Genomic DNA, 21,226 nt, shown 5'->3' with positions numbered 1-21,226 from the left:
GAACACACTCTCTGCCTTTTTGAACACACATACATGCCCACCACCACAGCAAGAATGGTAACTTTATGCATTCATGCATGAAACGTACACACTGATGTCTGTATGTACAGAACTGCGCTGAATACATACGCCGTGGACAGTATGTATGAGCAGACACGACGCATGATGCGCGGACATCAGACAAATATAATAGAAATGCATTAAAGCGTGGAGGAATTCTGATGCAGCATGATGTCACCCAGAGAAGCCAGGGGGCTGTGTGTGTGTGTGTGTGTGTGTGTGTGTGTGTGTGTGTGTGTGTGTGTGTGTGTGTGTGTGTGTGTGTGTGTGTGTGTGTGTGTGTGTGTTATTTATTTCCAGAAACACTGGGAGGAAATCTTTTTTTTACAGTGTCACTGTCCCTCCCACTGTGTTTGAAATGGCAGATGCTTGAAGAGGAAGAGTAGGATTATTATGAAGATGATGATGGCTGTTGGCTTAGTTTGTCTGGGAGGGCTCTCTGTCCTTCCCTACCCTGCGATCGCATCCAAAAGCAGGCAGAGATGGAAACACCCAGTCAGCTTCCACACGCAGCGCCACCCTCCCCAAAGCGGTGATGGGAAAGGGTTCTCAGCTCGTCTCCCCTTAACAGATCTAGCCAATCACAAACAGTCCATCGGGTCAGGTGGTCTGATTTCCGTCTCTTTAGATCAGAATAAAAGAGTCTGACTTGCTCTCAGATGCGGTATGTTCATACACGCTCACACAGAGACATATGCATTCTGCTGTTTGTGTGTGCACTTGGCTTCGCCGTTTAATTTGATGCTACGATGATGATCTGGTGCTGCGCAAGCCCTAGCACCCCGACAGTCATCTCAGATGAGCGGCTCAATATGACATTGTTAACACTGCAGTCTGTTACACGTCAAGTTGTGTCACTTTCCTCTGGAAAGAGACCAAAGATGGAAATGTGTAAGGAAAGAAAAGCATTCAAAGTAGATTTTTATGCAGATTAATGCCTAACTGTGAAAGGTATCCACTACCAACAAACACTAGCAAATGAATTTTGTTGGAATAGTTGAGATTTTGAAGTGTTGCTCTGAACTGGTGTGTTCTCAAGTTTGATTGTCTGACTGAGCTGAATCCCACTTTCTCATCCTTTACCTGTTCAAAATGGTGACACCAGCTTTTTAGTTCTGATGAAGTATGACTGGAAATAATTCAAATGCTCCTTTTTGCAAGTTTTATGGAAAATCATCTATTTGAGATTGAATAAACAAGCAGCAAAGAAGCGTATCTTTCGCCTTCCTGCCAGCTGGTGGATGTCCCTGACTGTAACAAGGAAGCAAATTAACTCCCTGTCAAACAGATTTCACTGAGTAGTTTCTCCAACCATATTAGAGTGGATGATTAGAGCAGGATGAATGATGATATCTATTTTGGTGACGTTTTGCAATATGGTGCAAAATGTGCCTCTGATTGCCGTGTTTGTTAACGAAGAAAGGGGCTGCTTTTTCCTGGCAACATCTTCCTGCCTCCCAGCCAGAAAAGTTTCTTTCTCATCTCTCATGGATGTCCTCTACTGAGTAGACAAGGCCAGATGGATGACTGCTGCTCTCTTTGGTCCTGTTGGCAGTGAAACCAGCAATCCCATAATGCTCCCCTGAGAGATGCAGAGAGCCGCGTGCCAGGAACACTCTGCCGTCTAACTCCCACAGACACCTTGTTTAGTGGGCGGCTGGTTAAAAACACAAACACACAGGCTGCTGGTCGTCGCCACAAAGATACCGTTGACAGAGCGAAGACGCTAATTAAAACACTGAAAATTAATGTCCATCTGTCACTGTATCCTTCTGGAGTTGTACGTGGATATAAACCGCTTGTTCACATGCGGCACAAGGAAAGATCATCATCCTCCCTCCCAGACAAAGGTGTTAGAGCCTGGTGAAAGCCATCTAGACTTGTCATCTTCTTCCTCAGGCAAAAAGTAGAACTCCAAGGACCCCAAACAAGCCCAGGTCTGGCGTAGCGTAGAGATGAAACAGTTAAATGACTTTGATGTTTGATTGAAATGCAATGAAATGACTGATTTTAACCAGGAAACATCTGAGCGGTCAGTTATGAGGGTGTGTGTCGCTCTCGATCCATAAACTTACATTAAATGATGAAAAAACTAAACAAGGAGGAATAAGAGCAATCTCTCTTCAAGAATGGAAATATAGACATTAAAAGGACAAAAGAGCAGAAAATATGAAAAATCTTCTATTCGCTCTTCTTGCAGAAAGCTTTATTAAAGCAGTCAGGCATCAGTACTGTCATCCTATACCGACGGGCCGGGGAGGCCGAGCTGCTTCTCCCTCCACGTGGTCCCTCCCTCTCTTGGCCCTCCTCTTGACCATGCTTGGGTAAAAGACTTTACCAAGGAATGGGTGTATCCATCTGAGCATGCCCAGACATGATCTGTGTCGGTGGGGGGGGGATCCACACCGTTAGCTGACCTTCTCCAGCTTCTCTCCTGTCTTCTTCTCTGCCTCTTACTAACCACCCCGCATCCTAACAGACACTTTGCATCTATGAGTGGGCAACAGTTACCACAGTGATTGCCTCTCAGTCGCTCAGGTTTAATCATAACGTAGAATGCATTACCAAAGGAGATAATACAGCTATTGCAGGCTTATTGTTATTATTATACACTACCAGTATTAAACACATATGCCCACTCATAGCTGCTTTGTCTGAATGTCCACTTCCAGACCACAACATATGCACAAGCAGAACTCTGTGCTTTATTTTAAACGCTATTATTTTATAAAGAAACATTTGAATAGTCAGTACTCTGCTTTATATTCACCAGGTTATAACTGAGTCCATTTCGTTGTTTCTTTTGTGAAACTGAAATGGAAGTGTAACTTTTTTTAAATTTAATTATGGAGGAGAATTCGAAATAGAGGGCACAGCGGCTGCGACATTAGCACAGTGGAGATTGGGAGACTCGAGGGTATTAATGGCACTTTTACTCTTTGTCCTGTCCCGTCAGGCTCTGGGGTGGACGATGCTGTAGGAGAAGTGTCCATCCATGTGGAGATTTTCACTCACCCGAACACCGGAGAGCACAAAGTCACAGTGAAAGGTGAGCAAAAATATTTTGTATCTTTGTTGTTTTCACATTTATTGGGACTGAATCTGAGGGTATTTCTGGAAATAACATTCAAGTCATAGTTTAACATTTAAACATTGCTAGACCCCGCGGGCAGGACTGTATGGCCATAACAGGGCACCAGAATATAGCTCTAGCTTTCATCTGCCATAGAAAAATATGATTTTGTAATGAATACTCTTCCAATTCTATTTTCATTATCTTGACCATAAACTGAATGTGAGGCCTGAGGGAGAGCCAGTATTGTCTGAGTTTCCTGTTCACTCGCCCTCGCTTACCGCTCCACTTTTTCACACATTTTCTCCACACGAATCTCACAGTCACCCACACCTTCCCGCTCTCTTTCCTTCCTTTAGCTCTGTCTTTCTGTCTGTTTCAGTGGTCGCTGCAAATGACCTGAGGTGGCAGACGCAGGGAATATTCCGGCCTTTTGTGGAGGTCTATATCATCGGCCCTCACCTCAGTGACAAAAAGAGGAAGTACGCCACGAAGTCAAAGAACAACAGCTGGGCTCCCAAATACAACGAGACCTTCACTTTGTAAGTGGTTGATGTGCATCGATGATTTGAGGGATTGTTTCGAGAGATTTTTGTAATATTCTCCATCGCCCCACTCTGCAGCACCCTGAGTAATGAGGTGGGTCCTGAGTGCTACGAGCTGCAGGTGTGCGTGAAGGACTACTGCTTTGCTCGAGAGGACCGCACCGTGGGCATGGCTGTCCTTCAGCTGAAGGACGTGGCCCCTAAGGGCAGCGCCGCCTGCTGGCTGCCGCTGGGTAAACGCATCCACATGGATGAGACGGGACTGACCGTCCTGCGCATCCTCTCCCAGCGCAACAACGACGACGTGGCCAAGGAATTCGTCAAGCTCAAGTCCGACCAGCGCTCTGCTGAGGAGGGCCGTAGCTAGGGGGCCAAATCGCAGTTTAAAATGCCACGTCAGGAACTCGAATCTGCCCAGGAGCTCTCCTGAGCCACTGCAAGCCACTGCCCCGATTATCCAGTGTTGTAAAAGCACACATAAGACAAGAGTCGCCACACATACTGTAAATACATTTATTTCAGTGGAAATGACAGAGTGCGAAGCAAAGGATCACTCGTTTTCTGAAAACGCACCAGTGTCTTTATTGTTACTGACTTCATCAAACATGTTTTTGATTCAGTTATACATAGAGTTTAATCTTAGAGCATATAACTACTTTCCTCTAATCCCAGAGGAGAGCCATGTCATCCCACACACACACGCACACCTCACTTGACTGGTCAGAGTGAGAAATATCTTGTAGCCTTTAATATTTTGGCGTTCTTTCTCACTCTTTCTCTGCCTTTTTAACCTTACCCTCAACTTTACCGACCCCCAGCTCCTCTCGTCCCTTCCCTAGTTTGCAACCACTTAGAGAAGGGACCGCAAGTGCCAACAAGGAATTGCTCAAATATGCCAAGACCAGCCCTAAGCACAACCGGACCAACTGTCCACCTGACCCGTAAACAACTACAACGGCTGCAGCCTCAAACATTCCAGATATTGGGTGGGGAAGACATACAGGGAACAAAGCACTATTTAGTTATGATGAGTTTAATATTTATTTACTTTTTTCTTCCAGATTATATCTATATTTTAATAATTCTATATATCATCACATATATATATATAAACTATTAAGGACATATGTAAAGATAAATACAGGATTGTTCGATGGAACTGTGGTCGGCTAAAGATTGTCCTCGTCCGTCTCTCTGTCCGTCTACCCTGTAACAGAGCACACTGCCTGACACCCTTAATGCCTTCCGTCTTGTTAACCCTTGCACATTATGTATGTCCTGTTTCCTATATGATAGAGAGCGGAGCCTGATGATCAAGCGCTGTAAATCATCGGACTGTATGTGTGTGAAAATGAGTGTGAATGTGCGATCCAGTGTTTGTAATACGTTCTAATGTCAACCTCGTGTGACCGCCCGTGTTGTCTGTCACCTGCAGATGTAATCACTGAAAGCCATCACAAGTGAAGGACGTCACAACGGGTGTAGCGGGAGTGCGATAAGATTCGGGGGATTTTTATTGTTTCGTTCAGTTTGTTTAATTTAGCACAGACCAAGGTTATATTGTGCGGTGGATATTTCCATCTGGTTTACTGCAAACATTCCTCAGCCAGGCAGCTCTGTAAGGACAGTCAACTGCCTTTAAAAAGTGCGTGCTAATTAAAGTCCTACATGTATAATTAGATGATTAAAAACACAGTCCCTGAGAAGCTAAAATAACCACGTGGGTTACACAACAGCACATTCCCCAACACGGGGAGAGCACATACCGCTAATGATCCAGCGCTTATCGCGTCTAATGATCCACCTGCAGATGCCGTAACCCTTAATCGTGAGTGAGAAACGAGACCTCTGCTAAAGGGCTGCAGATCCAGACCGAGCCAGGTCTGGATGTGACATTTAAAAGAGGGCCTACTGTCCACAGTACAGAGATGTAGTGTGAAAATAGAAGAAGCACAGGGGCTTTGCTACACATAAAAACACATTTATACTCTGAGCTTGTTTTACAGCAGTTCACCTGAAGCTACGGTCACTTTCATGTGAAACTAAATGTTTTAAAACGACTGCTCGCTGTCTAACATGTCTCTCAATGCGACATCTATTTTTAAGAAAATACCCTTTAAAAAAAATAATATATTTGTTGTTTTCTCGTGAACAAAAAAATCATGGGGGTGATGATAATAACAGGATGATCGGTTGGTTGGATGTTTTTCTGCCTCATTACTAAGATGCCCCCTCCCAAACCTGAATAATATCAAAGTCCCCATTATTAGAACAAGGCCTACAAACTGAACTCTATGCATCTGATCTATAAAGTCTCTGTAGATGAGTGATTTGGAATCAGTCTTATAATGTTTACATTGTGGATTATTATTCAAATTATATCAGCACAAGCGTTTGTCTGATATGTTGTAAATGCCGTCTCTGTTTCGATGGGCCAAACATCACAGCTGCGGTAGAGCTGACCAGAGACGGGAAGTTTGGTCAGCTCAGAGGAAACCGATCGGGAGGGAGATCGATCGCTGCGGTCGGGTAGTTGTAAATAGCTCGGATGTAACAAACACACGTCATACTATGTGAAGTGAAGTTTCGCTGCTCTTTTGTAGACTTGAATTTTGCTGCGAGTGACTGCACAGCTGGTGTTTATGTGCGACTGGGTGCCCAATCTGGAAATGTAGCTACTATTGAAGGGTATAGAAAGACCGCGTGCACTCTAGAGATCAATAACAGAGCGTCTGTATTACTTTAATGGGGCCTGATCAGGAGCCATTCAAAGTAATGCATCGTATATCATTATATATAACATGCTGCCTGCTAGTGAAAACTACTCACAGCTAAAAGTTAAGCAATCCCTTAATATGATCTTGTGTGTGTACAAGGTCTTTTATTAAGAGGGCACATCTACTTTTAATAGCAAAATCAATAACAGGTACGCAGCTGGAAATGCCACGAAAAAAAACAAAAACTTTATTGCTGTTGACAATGATACTTTAGGAGAGGAAATTCTTCCCCTTCCTCCACCTTCAGAGGCCCGGACTGCGTGTTGGATTATCAGGTTGGCACGTTGAACAGGAACGCACACACAGAGGTGGATGAAGCACAACGAAAAGCACACAGACACAAGTGGACACACATGCATGACCCGTCCTGAAGTGTCTCGCTGAGCAGGCCACACAGACAGATACCTGCACAGCGCTGCTGGTCCGGTACTTCCAGATACGGTGCATGATAGGAACAATAAACAAAAAGTAAAAAAACGTGTATTGTGCCAGCACGCATAATTATTTGATGTTTAACTGCCAATTGTTGTCTTCTTTATTTTGATATTTAATTATCGTTTTCTATTTTTCAAATGTTTGTGAATATATAAATATGTATTACTGATGCTGTGTAGTGGTACAAAGTACTCGCATGAGAATTTTTTTATACACGAGATGTTTCTAAAGATTCTTTCTTTTGGGCTTGTTTTTTATTATTATTATTATTATTATTATGGTTGTTCTTATTGGGGGTTGAGGTTGCTGGGACTGCAGTCTCGTTGTGTTTCTGCTTCCAATAAAATATGAAATAAAAGCTCGTGGTCATTCTTTGTCAAACTGTTCAAAGGAATAGCCACATTTAGTTTTATTTAGTTATACTGATTTAATTTTATCCAGGTCTTTAACACGTGCTCTCTTTCATGCCATTTTAGCTATTTTTCCGAGATGTACCTTTCTGAAATAACTCGCAACCTTCTATAAGATACAGACTACACCGATGACAGCCTAATTAAACAAGTTAATGCACATTTTAAAAGTCTGAAAGGAGAAATTCTCAGTAAGTCATTTCAATTTCCAAGGAATAACTTCAGCAAGTTAGGAGTTAAATTCACTGGAGCATTAATAAATTTGCATCCTGCTTCTTATGCTTTGCGCAGAAAGGAGATCTTGAGGGAGTCTGGGATGACTAACTGCTCCGCGCTGAGGACGGGGGGAGGCGAGTAGAGGAATATGACAGGAAACACTCTCCTCACATCCATTAAGAGCTGTGAAGGCTGACTGTTAGAGCGGCCTTTGAGAAGCCCCTAGGACAGCAAAGACAGAGAGGAACATGGGATGCAGTGTATTTTCCACATGAGGAACATGTTTAACCTTACATCTGCAGACTGTACCTGAACAGAACGTATGAAATTCAGAGTGACTCTTTCATCCAGATCGCTGTGGGGGGTGTAGAGAGTCAGAATCTTCACGATCTGTCAAACAAAATAAGAGACCAGCAGCCAATGAAATCATGCACACACGTTCGTCTCCCAGCAGAATCCAAGTAGACAAACAGACCCACCTGCTGGCTGGACAAGGCACTGCAAGTCCGGACGATCCCCTGAGCATCCGCCTCGGTCTTTTTCCCCACCTGCAGCAGCTGCACTGCCTGGATGAGGGGCTCTAGTGTGGCCACAGCGCCCCCTGCCTGTAAACCGCGGCCCCGCAGCCACTCCTCCAGGACGCTCACATTGTAGCTGTGACAAGAAAAGGATTTGAGATAAATCCGTGTTTATTTCTATAAGACCACACAAAGCAGGTGGAAAGAACAACATGCAGACTGTTGTGCAGCACGTGATCTAGCTCTGGAATACAACAAAGGCGAAATTAATGTTGACACTCTTTCAGGGTGCTGATTATTAAAGTTGAAGCTGTGTTTGTGGGGGATGCTGTATTATACATATGACATTCATCTCTGCAGTAGGTCTAGGCTGCTGTGGGCTAATCTCCTTTCAAATTTCCTTTATTTGGCCTTTACATGCTAAATGCTAATCTGAAAACAACTAAACCTCATTTTAGATCACACAACTGAGATACAAACAAATTGAGGTCATTTAATTTTAAAATTTATGGACTTCAAAATCAAGATATACTAGTTAATGTGGAATATGTTTATGGTCTGCGTCTTTATTTGCATCTCATGTCAGACTGTAAATCTAAGTGCAGGGTTAAAGTGTGTTTCTACCGTATTTGCAGGCCACGACTCCAGCTGCACATGTCCTTCCTCAGCAGCAGGCTGTTAAAAGCAGAGGCACAGATGAGGTAGGTGAGCTGGTGAAAGGCTTGCTCCATCAGGGTCTTGGGCAGAGCTTGTTGAGTCAGAGCGGTGTGAAGGGCTCCGAGCTCCCTCAGCACAGACGCCATCGTGGGAGCCTCGCCTCCTACAGTCCTGGGGTCTGAGCCGGCCCGCTTCCTGCTCACTGCCAGCTTCACCGCTGAGCCTGATAGACCTTGGATGGTTTCGCTCTCCAACAGGGCAGGGACTGAGGGAGGGGAGGGTTAGAAAATAGATAAGAGGAGCAGAGAAGGGGAGAGCGTCAATCATCACTTTTTGCAGTACCTATGATGTTTTGTAGACGGGTCTCGGTGATGGAAAGGAGCTGCTGATAGGCCTGGATAGAGAGGTCGCTCAGGGTGCGGATCAAGTCATTCATATCAGCAGACAGGGGAACCAGTGTGTCTGAGTCGAGGGTCTGAAAAGCAATCAGTCCAGTCACGTGTGAAAGTAATCAGTGAATCCTAAACTTTTATAATCTAGTCAGTGACGTAGAAAGTAAATGAAAGCTGAGCCTGCCTGCTTTGGAGAGTGCTGGGTCAACAAGTCGTGGAACAGACAGATGTTCTTCAACCACAGAGCAGCCATGTCTATGTCACTGACATGTTTCTGCAGAAAAACGATGAAAGGGAAAATGGTTACATTTTAATTAGAAATCATTGCTAACAATGAAAAATGAAACTGTGATTGTTTGAACAGATGTGTTTAAAACAGACTTTGCTATGGTTATGTTGGCATGAGATGCTCATGTGGGCCAAATTAATCACAAGGACAAGTTTCAAAGTCAGCTGTCAGTGTCATTTTGTAAATGGCTGCCTGCCTGACTCGACGTGAACCGTCCTCAAACATTAAACTTCAACCATACGGCACACCGAGAAGGCTCAGAGATCAGGTCACCTTCAGAGCTGCCTTCATAGCGGTGACAGCAGCGCTACAAAGAGAGCGAGCGCGAGCTTGGTCCCCGCTGCAGTCGGCCTGGCGGACACACAGGAAGAGCACGCTGGCAGGCAGACCGGGAGCCAAAGACAGGGCGCTGTCAACACGGATGTCTGAAGCACAAACAGAAAGGGAAGCAGTGGCAGAGAGAGGACAAGGCCAGGCCAATGCTGTCAGCTTCAAGAGCTGGCTACACTTATTTCTACAGTGACATCATACTTACCGCTGAATTATTACACATTCAAACCCTGCCCTCCAAATTACATTTTGACACATTTTACCATCATTGTAAAAGTGCTTGATTATTGCCTTTCAAAACATGTTTTCAATCTCATCCCTCATCTTAAACGCCTGCTTCACAGCTCCTCAAAACCTTCAAGAAAGAAGAGAAAAAGAGGTGGGTGAAGATGATTGAGGCAGACGGGGGGTTGATCTCACCTGTGACGAGATTCTTGATCAGTTTGGTTTCGTCTCTTTTTCTACATTCCAGTAAACCAGTAACTGCTGCTGGCTTCGACTGGGCAGGAGAGGAAGTCTCTGTGGCCAAAGCTGATGGGAAAACTGAAGAGGAAACACGCCGTGGCAGTGAAACAGAGAACAGCACATTGAAAACTATAAATGTAGAAGATTGTTAAACTGAGAGGCAGATTATTGTAATTATATTACTCTAATAATAAGTGTTCATTTACCATTGGTAATAAAGTCTCATGATCAAAATGTACACAAATCAAATCAGTGATAGAGCCGCCAGTCATAGGCCCAGTGAGGGAGCCTATGTTAGGCTATTGTTGCATTGATGTTTTTTGTTTTAAAATTCCACAGGAGACTCAGCGGCTGCAGATTTTTTTCCAGCCTGCAGTGACTTTCAGCTTCCGGGCTCATTCAGGTAAAGTCTCACCTTGTGTCAGGAGTCGCCTCAGTGAGACTGTGTTTCTCAGTTCCTTCAGCTCTCTCCTCAGCCTCACACATTCACGCTCTCGGGCTTCCAGCAGCTCCTGAACATCCTTTAAAAAACACATTTAAATTTGTGACTTCAGCCTCAATGTGAATATATAAAAATTATAAACGATGATCTGAAACAAAGTGACACGCAAACAGAATAAATGAATAGACGAATGAATAAATGATAAACGTTACAGATGGACAGCTTTAATAAGTGACAACCATCAGATCCAGAGAACTCTTACAGTTTTATTATGACCTGAGTAATGATACCAGTGAAATGTCCTGCCGTGACTATTTAGATTAGATTAGATTAGATAGAACTTTATTAATCCCTCGGGTGGGTTCCTCTGGGAAATTCGATTTCCAAAAAAGCACAGCACCGACAGAAGTTACAGAGTTACAGAATATTATATATATATATATATACACACACACACACACACACACACACACACACACACACACACACACACACACATATATATATAAATACAGAGACAATATAAATAAAATATACGAAGGGGACCGGGGCTGGGAAACTCCAGGTTTTAGATCTCACCCTGGGTCAACACACCTGAATCAAATGATTAGTTCATTACCAGGCCTCTGGAGAACTTCAAGACATGTTAAGGAGGTCATTTAGGCATTTCAATCAGCTGTGTTGGATTAAGGACTCATGTAAAACCTGCAGGACACTGGCCCTTGAGACCTGGAGTTCCCCCACCCCTGCTTTAGGCAATGTTTTCTGTTTTAACTTCTTCTCTTTTTTTACCTCTCCTTTTATTGATTTTTCCAGCCCTTCTCCTAGTGTTAGGCTTTCATTAAAGATCATTAAAGTACTTTTTTTTTTAAAAACCCTCTCATGTGGGGCTTTAATAAATTTATACCTGTCTCTGTGCAGCAGAGGAAGAAACAGACACCGCTTGGGCAAGCTGACTCCTCAGAGTTTCCAGTTCCTTCTCCCACTGACTGCACTGGTTACGTAGCTGGCTCTCCAGAAACCTGAAACACACACACAGACATGTAGATTAAGGACAGAATAACTAATAATGAGCTCATCCACCAAATATAAATCACTGCACAAAACTGAAAGCTAGTGCTCTGCCAAAATGAAGGAATGAGTTGGTGTTGAGAGACTGACTTGTTTGCCACTCGTACAGCATCATAAGCATGAGCCAGATCTTCTCCCTTCATCTTCACCGATGGGTCTTTGGCCACGTCCATCTTCTCCATCAGCTGCTCCTGTCATTACAAACATGAACACAGTGAGATAGTAAAGGACACTGCCTGTGCTGGTGATGCTGCAGTGACGATGTGAAAGTTAGGACTTCAGTCGTGTGGTCCTCTTTATTTCATTACCATTGAGGCTTCAGAGCTCCACATTGAGACTCTCTTCTCTGCAGAGGGGGACGTCACGCTGAACCTTCGGACCTCCTCTGGGGATGGAACAGCAGATGGGAATGGTGATATGGAGAGTGGGGTGAGAGACTGGGGGGACAGCGGCGTCGAGGGAGAGAGAGGTTCCAGACTCTGGGTGGAGTCGGTTCTTCTGTGGCCTTTGGTGCGCTGCGACATGAGGAGGAAGAAATTACAGGAAGCACTCAAGATTAATTTTCAAACGAACAAATTGCATTTAAGGCTGTCTCCCTTTGCAGCTAGCTAATGACCTCTGTGAGCAGACTCATCTCCCTGAGGTTGTCATATCTCTGCTCCAGTCTGGTGAACTCTCTCAGAAGACCCTGATACTTTCTCCTCTCCTCGTCCACCTCTGCCCGAAGAGCCGAGGTCACCTGAGACACAGCCTGATGCACACACTCTGCACATAGAGAGAGAAGGAAATGTTTGACAGACACAGACAGAAGAAAAACAGCTGTGACTGTACAATGCTAGTAAAGGGAAGGCCCACCTTCTTGTTTTTCTTCTTGTTCCAGCAGGGAAGCCGAGAGATCGTCTCTCTCTTTGCAAAAACTATCCCTTTCTTTCTGTAGTGCTTGCAGCTCCTTAAAGAATCAAAGTCAATAAACAGACCAAATCAGAAGCATTCCCTACTAGATAAAAGGAGGAAAGTGTGTTTATTGTTTGGAGACCTACTTCTTTAAGCTGGAGGATCTCCTGGGCAGCTTTCTCTTCAGCTCTTCTTCTCTCCTCTGCCTCCTTTTCGCTGATAACAGGCCCAGGCGGAGGCTTCTCCTGTAACTGGCTCTCTAGTTTTTGTATCGTTGCCCTCAGAGCCGCCAGCTCGGTGCTGGAAGCCTCTCGCTCTGCCATTAGGGTTTCTCTCAAAGCAGCGCTCTCCCTGGCCTGGATGCACACAAAAGCAACTTTGCCATGTGAATGTAAAGTGAAACGACCTCTTGACTCATACAATTAATTAATGCTTATCAAAATCACATGAGATGGTCAAATCCCTGCACAACTCTCACCCACCTCCTGGTCTGCTTTCAACTGCAGCTGCATCAGTTTGACCTCCATGCCTTTGTTGAGCTCTCTGTATCTCTCCACAGAGCGGGCCTCAGACTTCAGTTTCAGCAGCTGTCTCCTGGCAGCCTTGCGGCGAATGCAGCACTGCATGAACACGACCGCCGCACGTACGCGCCTGTACGCCTGCCTCGCCAACCACCCACGCACCGTGGCCTGGAGCAGCACGGCCGCCCTCTCTGCCACCAGCTGAGGAACCAACAGGTTTTTAAATGCATTCAGGTCAAGTGTTTATAACTTGTAATTGCGTGTAAATAGCCTCTTTTAAGATTAGAGCAAACATGGATAAAACATATTTACACAGGAAAATAAATCAAACCCGAGTATAAAGGTTGATGCCATTTTTTAAACATCTGCTGTGCCCTGTAATGAGGGAGACACTAAATGCTGACCAGTCTGTATCTGCGGCGCTCCAGCATCCCCCTGGTGAATGCCTGGATTGTGACAGTGGCGTGTCGGATCATGAAAAATAGCTGCCTGACCACCATCATACGATAAGTCTTCTGGATCACCAAGGCAGCCCTGGTGTAGCGCAGGATCAAAGCCAGTCTGCAGCCATGCAACAAAGAAGAGTTTCATATATGGAATATTTTATTAAGTTTAGACTTTTGTCATTTTGTCTTCTTTCAGCTGCTCCCTTTAAGAATCTCCACCGTGGTTCATCTGCCTCCATCTCAACCTATCCCAGCATCCTCCTCTGTCACACCAACCCTCTGCATGTCCTCCTTCACTACATCCCTGCACCTTCTCTTTTCCTCCTTCACGGCGGCTCCATCTTCAACATCCTCTCGCCCTCCTCTGCACATGTGCAAACCATCTCAGCTGTCTGACTCTGAGTTGTCCCTGCGATGGACTCATTCTTAATCATGTCCAGTGAGGAGCTTTACGCCTCAATCTCAGCTCTCTGTCTTTTCGTCAGTGCCACCGTCTCCAAGCCAGACATCATAACAGGTCACGCTGCCATTTTTTAAACCTTTACTCCCATTCTTGCTGCTATATTTCTGTCACAAATCACCGCTGACACTCATCTCCACCCACTCCACCCACTGCTTCACCTCTCTCTCTGCTTTTGATAGCTGACTCCAGGTATTTTCACTCATCCACCTTCATTTCCTCTGCTCCCTGCAGCTTCATTGTTACACCCATCTCCCTCTCTTGCTTTTACTTTCATTCTTTTCTCAGAGCATACCTCCAAAAGCTTTCCTTCACCTGCTACCTACTCTCACTACAATCATCTTCTAAATCTGGGTCATCATATCTAGTGTTTCAAACATTAACAAGAATTCTAGAACATTCCAATTGTTCTTTTAAAAGAAATGAAGTGGCTTAGCCTGACATAGCCATACATCATAGTAAAGAGACACAAACACTCTTGCTGTCCTCACCGTCTGGCCAGCGCCCCTCTGCTGTATCTCTGTATGGTGAGAGTAGCCCAGAGGATCCTGGTGTATCTGATCCGTGCCAGCCATCCTCTAACCTGACTCTGGATGATCACAGCAGCCACTCTCAGTCTCTCAGCTCTCAACCTCTCCAAAAGAGCCACCTGACCAGCCCGGAAAAATACTTTTGTCTTTCCAAAGCAGTACTGGTCCGGATCTGGGATGAGCTGAGGCAGGGCCTGTCTGCACGAGGCCTGGGCCTGGTCCTGGCTCTGAGGTCCCCGAAGAAGAATTCGATACCTGCTGAAGAACTCCTCATACGTCCATCTGGATTCACAGATCAAATAGAGTAAATCTCAGAGAAAAACAGTTGATATTTCTGTTTTTATAACATAAAAATCGATCAATCAACCATTTACAATAAGATAATTATTTAATCTCAATGAACAGTTATACAAATTGATTCTTTTGCTACTTCGTGATAGCATTTAAGTCACTGTTTTGATTAAGTTTTCTGATTTATGTGACAATCTTCGCACATGTCTCAGAGCCACACTGTCACGACACTGTGCTCGTATTATAAAGACTAAAGTCTTAGAATTACTCAGTACCTGGACGGATAACCTGCTGCACTGATGCGGATGGTCTCCAGTACCCCACAAGCTCTTAGCTGCTGGACTGTCCTCTTAGGGTCAAACCTAACATGTATATAATGTTATAAAAGCAGTACCCATTAAATCACACCAAAAACCTTAGCTGTGGAAGTAAGCAAAATAAGGACTCACAGAAAAGGCTCTTTGAGGTCATTGGGTTTAATACAGCGGACGTAGTGAGGGGTGGTGCTGTTGAGAGTTTCCATTAACATCTGTAAGGACTGACGGAACTGAGAGGCCCAAAAAAAAGAACAATGAGCAGGAAAATTATGTTTAGGATGAATGGATGTGCAAAAAAAATGAAAAGATAAATGAAAAAAGAAAGAAAAACATCTAACCTGAAAGCCTACTGTCAGCTTGTGTTCTCTGGTGGCTCGTTTACCTGAGCGAATGCTTCCATTGGCCACAGGAGACGCATTTCTCTGCTGCTGGAACAACTCAGCGACCAGCTCAGACTGAAGCGCGCACACACACATACAGCGCTGGTGAAACTAATGTTGCTTAGAAATTATAAATTCATATATATTTAGAACATATCTACCTGACTTGCTTTCAAAATGTTAATGAGCTCTTCAAAGACCGTGTCTCGATTTTTATCTAAAAAGCCATCGCATTCATATTGGACCTGACGAAAAGAAAAGAAACCATCACTGCAAACACAGACACACTGAAGAGAATTACAAAAGGCCCTCAGAGAGAGCTCAGATATTCACCTGAGACCTGACGAATCCAGCATTATGTCACTTACTGTGTCAGCAAAGTGCAGGACGATGAAGGCGCTGTTTGACATGCGAGGCTTCCTGAAGTGAGGGTGAGGCTTGCTGTTCAGGTGCTGGTCGTACAGCTTGCGCACCCAGCTTTCATCAGAACCTTTAGGCATCTGGATAATGCACAGATGGACAGTTATTACACATACTAACACAGTTGTCACAAATGTCTAAATTAGTTAACATGCAAATGCTTTTATCCACACAGGAAAAAAAAGATACGAGAACGAACAGAACTAGAGGATTGGATGACCGACCCTGCACTCCTCATCCAAGAGATCAAACATGCCCAGCTGTCCCTCTATTAGATCGATGCACTGCTGATTGTCACTGAACTCAATCCGGCTCCATGCCAGCTCCTCACGGACGTACTCCTCCTGCTCCAAGTGGAACACATGCTGCAAACACCACCAAACAAGTAATAATGAGACAGAATTAGAGAAAGACCATACCCATGATGGAAACCAACAAAAGACTGAAAAGACAGTGATGTGAGCGCAGGTGAAAGGACTGATTTCTTTGATATAACAGTTCAAAAGCAGCATAAACTAACTCTGACAAACACGACACAAACAGGAAGGGCACAAATCACAGAGGGAAAGGACGACAGCTTACTCTGTTGAACTGTTGCTGCAGTTTTTCATTTGCATAATTTATGCAGAACTGCTCAAAACTGTTCCTTTCAAAGGTCTCAAACCTGCTCCAAGGGAGACACCTGTCAGTCCACGTCAAAGGCATACAAAAACTTTAATCACACACTGCACAGTCACAGAGTTCATTCACTCACCCATAGATATCTAAAACCCCTACAAAGGATTTGGTCCGTCCTTGCTGGGCCCGCAGAGCTGAGTTGAGCCTCTGGACAGTCCACGCGAACAGCTGACCATAGATGTGTTTAGCAAGTGCGTCTCTGGCTTCTACGGCCTGCTGGCCAGTCATAGGTTTAACCAGCATCTCTCCTCCTACAGCAAATCTGCGATGGCACAGCCAGTGAGCCATCTGAGATCCCTCAACTCCAAGCAGCTTGGAGAAGACAGCCAGAGAGCGGTCCTCTGCCTGAGAAGCAAAGCAACTATTATGAAGGAATATGAACAAAAGACGAGTGAATGCAAAAGTATTCATGTAGATCATTACATCAATGTAACCCCGGTCAGAGCTTCGCCCACTGGCTTGAATGTTGACATTTCCCAGGTGGAGCACAGCTGACAGGATCCTGAAGAGTTCCATCTGTTGGTCAGGCTGCACACCTGCAATTTCAACATATATAACGTGAAGGATTTCCTGTTTTATCGTCAAAGATATATCGTACGTGCATGATTTGATGTAAACATTCTACCCAGAATGGTGAAAGCATTGCGAGTGCGCTCCAGGTCTGACAAATCATCAGTACCAGGTATCTGCATCTCTCCTCCCTGGTTAGTGTAGCGGAAATTCTCAGGAGCATCTGGACTCAATAAAACACACTCACACTCAGTGCACTGTGAACCTATTAACGTGGACACGGTATTCTTCTGAGAACAAACTGAGGGGGTTGCCTCTCACCCAGTTTGAGGGACCTCATTTCAGGCAGCTCTCTGGATGCACACAGCTGATAGAAGATATGGTAATTCCTCTCTGTTGATGCCTTAAAACAAACAAATAGGAAGAAAGCACGGATGATGCATCATTTCTACAAGACATTTGTGGTTTTGTGTGGCTTTTTGCTCTGGCCTAACTATATTGTAGCAAGTTAGTTTACCTGGAAGACCACCCGTGACTTCTCCAGCAGATAGGTCCTCATATTGGCCCCAATGATGTCCCCCTTTCTGCCAAAGCCAATCTCGATGTACTTCCCAAAACGACTGCTGTTGTCATTTCGGGTAGTTTTAGCATTACCAATGGACTGAAGACCAAAATATAGAAGTTTTTATATTAGTAGAATTTTTTATACTCTGTACCTTACAAAGTTGCACAGACCGAAATGTTGCATACTAATAAAAATAATGGTGAGCAGAGGTTATTCTTTGTCTCTTTACTAAGATTTTTTGTCACTGATTCAGGTGTGCAGCGCTTCCTAAATTTGATATTAAAACTTTTAACATAACGAACATACAAAAAGAGGGAAATATTTGGGTCCTTTACCTCCATGATTGGGTTGGAAGCCAAAACTCTCTCCTCCACACTGGTCTGCTGTGCTGCTCCTCCAACCACAGCGAAATATCTCATGGTGAACTTTGCAGAGACAGTTTTCCCTGAGCCAGATTCCCCACTGATGATGATAGACTGGTTCTTCTCCTCCCTTTGCACAAAGACACAGTGACCATGACATCCCACACAGTGTAGTTAATGCTCAGAATATTCAAAAAGTTAATTAAGCATAAGACCACCAAACACCCAGGACCCCTGACCTGATCATAGTGCGGTAGGCCTCCTCAGCCACAGAAAAGATGTGTGGTTCCATGTCAGCCATGTCCTGACCGCTGTAAGCGTCTATCACCTCCTCTCCGTATATTGGAAGTTGGTCATATGGATTTATGGCCACTAACACAATACCTGGAGACACGGGAAGGAAACGCAATCTCACCACGAGAACCTGAATATTAATATATACCTGAATATATAAACATGGCTGTTATTTAAAAACAGATTTTAGAATAAAACTTGAAATTCTAATATAATGAGGACATGAATAAATGCTTTTATTTACTATATAATAATGTGACACTGCTACGTTTCATTAACTTTTGTTCACTCTTTCTGGAGCAGGTCATTTCCTGCTTGTTGTTGGTTGCTTCTCTCAATCATAGCAGATACAATCATGTGAAGAAGAAGGACTTTATATAATCCTGCAAAAAACTAAGTAAACACCATGATTCAGTAGGTTGTAGAACCACTTTTAGTGGGCAATAACTTGAAGTAATTGTTTTCTGCATGACTTTATCAGGCTCTCACATCGCTGTGGAGGAATTTTGCTTGAAAGTATTGCTTCAGTTCACTGAGGTTTGCAAGGTGCGCTGGCCCTGTGGCTGCAGAACAAGCCCGAAACAATGCTGGACAGCTGGTGTGAGGTGTTTGTCCTGATATGCCGTTTTTGGTTTCCTCCCAAACACTGAGGCTGTGCTTTATGATCACACATCTCCATTTTGGTCTCATCTGTTTGTTCGGACGCAACGTTGCAAATCTAAGCTGTGCTGCCATGGTCTATTCAGAGAGCAGAGGCTTTTTCCTGGAACCTTTCAGACTTTTTCTAACTTTACCATCATAAACCTTTACATTTAATGTGCTAACTGAGGCCTGTAGACTCTCAGGGGACTTTGGAGGGAATTTGCTGGAAGATTTTGTTAAGCACCAGATTGCCAGAGACCAGCAAATTACCAAAACCTTAAACCGTATAAACTAAAGTTAATCAAGTGCATTCGATTAGCAGCACCTCGCTCGTACTTCTCCTTTTAATTGGAAGCAGTAAAGGTGGGCTTAATTTTCACGGGGCTGAACAGAGTCCTGCAAGCTTTCTTTTTCACATGGCTGTAGCTGCCCCTCCCTGAGCCTGGATCTGTCAGAGGTCTTTGCCCTTCAAAGTGAGTTCTTCTTTCACACCATGGCCAAATGCTGCTCATGTGGGATCATTGGATTATTGGATATAGGATCTTTGCCATCTCAGTGTAATATATATTGAGATGTCTGGTCATGAAAAAGGTCAAACATTTATATATAAAAATGAAGATTTAGTAAGATGAGTCATCTAATTCAAAGATAATGTGCAACTACATACATAAGAGTTTTTTTCTTTCCTTTTACAGTGTAGCAGTGAGGGTGTAGTTTGAGCCTTTGACCTCCTATATTATAGACAGCATTATGAGCTGCAGTATAATCATGCAGACAGAAGCACACAGGAGCTGTTTCTGGCTTTTTTCCAGCAGGAATTTAAAGATCCTCTCTCACTCTCGCCAGTCTATTGTTGGCTGAGTAATCATCCCTGTTTTTCTAAAGTTCCCTGCCATCTCTCCAGTGCAGTGCTCACCACAGTATGTGTAGATGCTGCTATAGTCCAGGAATCGAACCCGGAGGTTATGCAGCACAGCGGGCTCGTGGAGAAAGCTGAGAGCTGTTAGATCATTCTCGCCCTCCAGTATGTCGGGATTCCCCAAAGGTGGGAGATCAGAGGGAGAGCCCACTGGGTAATGGACCTCCTGTCATTGAAAGCGGAAGTTAGAAGTCTCGGATGTAAGACATCGCTGAGAAAGGGGTTTTAGACAGATGCAATTATATCAAAATTGAGCATTTGGTTTAATCTATAGAGCGTAAAACAGTACTGCATCTCACATTTCCATTTGAGAGCTGTAGCAGCAGGTGCTTCTCTCCAGACCTGTAGTCCTGGAGAAGCTGGGCTGAAACCCAGACAGCATCTGGATCAGGAACCCACACATTTGCCCCCTAAAAAAGGAACAGACTGTCACTGGTGTGCAAAACACAGACTGAGTGAAAAAAGAAGAAAAGTGCAGGATTAATCTGGATGTGCTGAAAAATCTGAAAGCTGATTTTATTTGCCATTTTACTTTTGTTGAACACTGTTAAGGTAGATGTCACACTTCCTGGACTCACCCAGTGAAGCTATTTGGTACCCATCAGCATAAAAAGCTCCTAAACTGTGTTAAAAATTAACCGCAGTCATCCTCCCTCCAAACTACCCGCGAGGATTAGGCATTGTTTAAAGCTGAGAAATCTAATTCGCTAATTCACTTATTAATGCACAGATTTTAAAAATAAGCTTCCAGTCTCACACATTTTTCATATATTCAGTAAACACTTTAATACCTCAGACTAACACACTGCTACCAGATCAAAGATCAGGAATAGTCCTAACTAGGACAATGAAACAGACTTGCTTACCTGACAAACTCATAGGATGCATCTACTTAGTGCTCAAACATAAGTAGCAAAGCTGTTTTTATACACTAAAGGATGTTTCTTATTCCAAGCACCTCGAAATTGCAGATTCCATAAATAATAATAAATCATTGCAAAGCCCTCAAGTTAATCCTAATCTTACCTTGCTGTACAATTCCAGTGTTGCCATCTTTAATGATTCAAAGCACGAGGACAAACATCACTTAACACAAGAGACAAGGTAACATCTGCAGGTCCCTCTGAGCAAACAGCCGGTATCCTCCCTCTCCTTGCAAAGCCGCGTCACATCCAGCTGACAGTAGCTTGCACTTTGTCCACATAAAGACACGAGGACTGGCAAGTTAACTGTTAATCTGCGAGGAGATGCAGTGATTGGATGTGCCGAGTGTGAAACATTTGTCCAGAGGTGATCATTGAAGGCATAAAAAAAAAA

The 21,226-nt window shown here is 44.0% G+C and overlaps 2 protein-coding genes across 2 annotated transcripts in view; one reads left to right on the top strand and one right to left on the bottom strand.

Annotated features, from left to right (window-relative positions):
* Window positions 1-7,542, top strand: part of unc13a (unc-13 homolog A (C. elegans)) — a 47,165-nt gene extending 39,623 nt beyond the window's left edge. The window contains exons 40-42 of the mRNA XM_085397461.1: window positions 3,017-3,109; window positions 3,516-3,675; window positions 3,757-7,542. Coding sequence (XP_085253587.1) covers window positions 3,017-3,109; window positions 3,516-3,675; window positions 3,757-4,045 — 542 coding nt within the window. The 3' untranslated portion in view covers window positions 4,046-7,542. The remainder of the gene's footprint in view (window positions 1-3,016; window positions 3,110-3,515; window positions 3,676-3,756) is intronic.
* Window positions 7,543-7,564: 22 nt separating this feature from the next.
* On the bottom strand, window positions 7,565-21,111 carry LOC146641393 (unconventional myosin-Va). Its single transcript, XM_085397462.1, has 35 exons — window positions 20,936-21,111; window positions 20,209-20,319; window positions 19,907-20,075; window positions 18,294-18,438; window positions 18,028-18,184; window positions 17,645-17,788; window positions 17,449-17,530; window positions 17,243-17,350; window positions 17,041-17,153; window positions 16,694-16,962; window positions 16,522-16,603; window positions 16,164-16,304; window positions 15,888-16,019; window positions 15,681-15,764; window positions 15,478-15,594; window positions 15,272-15,369; window positions 15,098-15,184; window positions 14,493-14,813; window positions 13,500-13,656; window positions 13,057-13,296; window positions 12,721-12,930; window positions 12,536-12,629; window positions 12,297-12,445; window positions 11,989-12,195; window positions 11,771-11,871; window positions 11,517-11,631; window positions 10,583-10,688; window positions 10,123-10,245; window positions 9,646-9,797; window positions 9,268-9,357; window positions 9,034-9,166; window positions 8,659-8,956; window positions 7,996-8,170; window positions 7,826-7,906; window positions 7,565-7,738 (listed from the first exon to the last, which is right to left on the bottom strand). Exons 1-35 carry the CDS (start codon window positions 20,960-20,962, stop codon window positions 7,577-7,579), a joined length of 4,980 nt encoding a protein of 1,659 aa, XP_085253588.1. The 5' UTR covers window positions 20,963-21,111; the 3' UTR covers window positions 7,565-7,576.
* Window positions 21,112-21,226: the final 115 nt, after the last annotated feature.

Source organism: Rhamphochromis longiceps, linkage group LG23 (genome assembly GCF_057381845.1).
Source record: "Rhamphochromis longiceps isolate RC_006_pf linkage group LG23, R_longiceps_female_GT1.1, whole genome shotgun sequence".
NCBI lineage: Eukaryota > Metazoa > Chordata > Actinopteri > Cichliformes > Cichlidae > Rhamphochromis > Rhamphochromis longiceps.
The sequence above is the reverse complement of the archived record's forward strand: the minus strand, read 5'-3'. Positions and strand labels throughout refer to the sequence as shown.

Excerpts from the sequence above, each read along its gene's own strand:
- LOC146641393 (XM_085397462.1), bottom strand. The coding sequence starts at position 20,962 with ATGGCAACACTGGAATTGTACAGCAAG. Across the intron at positions 12,931-13,056 it reads AGTTGAAAGCAGACCAGGAG|GCCAGGGAGAGCGCTGCTTT; the intron begins GTGGGTGAGAGT and ends GTGTGCATCCAG. Across the intron at positions 9,798-10,122 it reads GATCAAGAATCTCGTCACAG|ACATCCGTGTTGACAGCGCC; the intron begins GTGAGATCAACC and ends TTTGTGCTTCAG.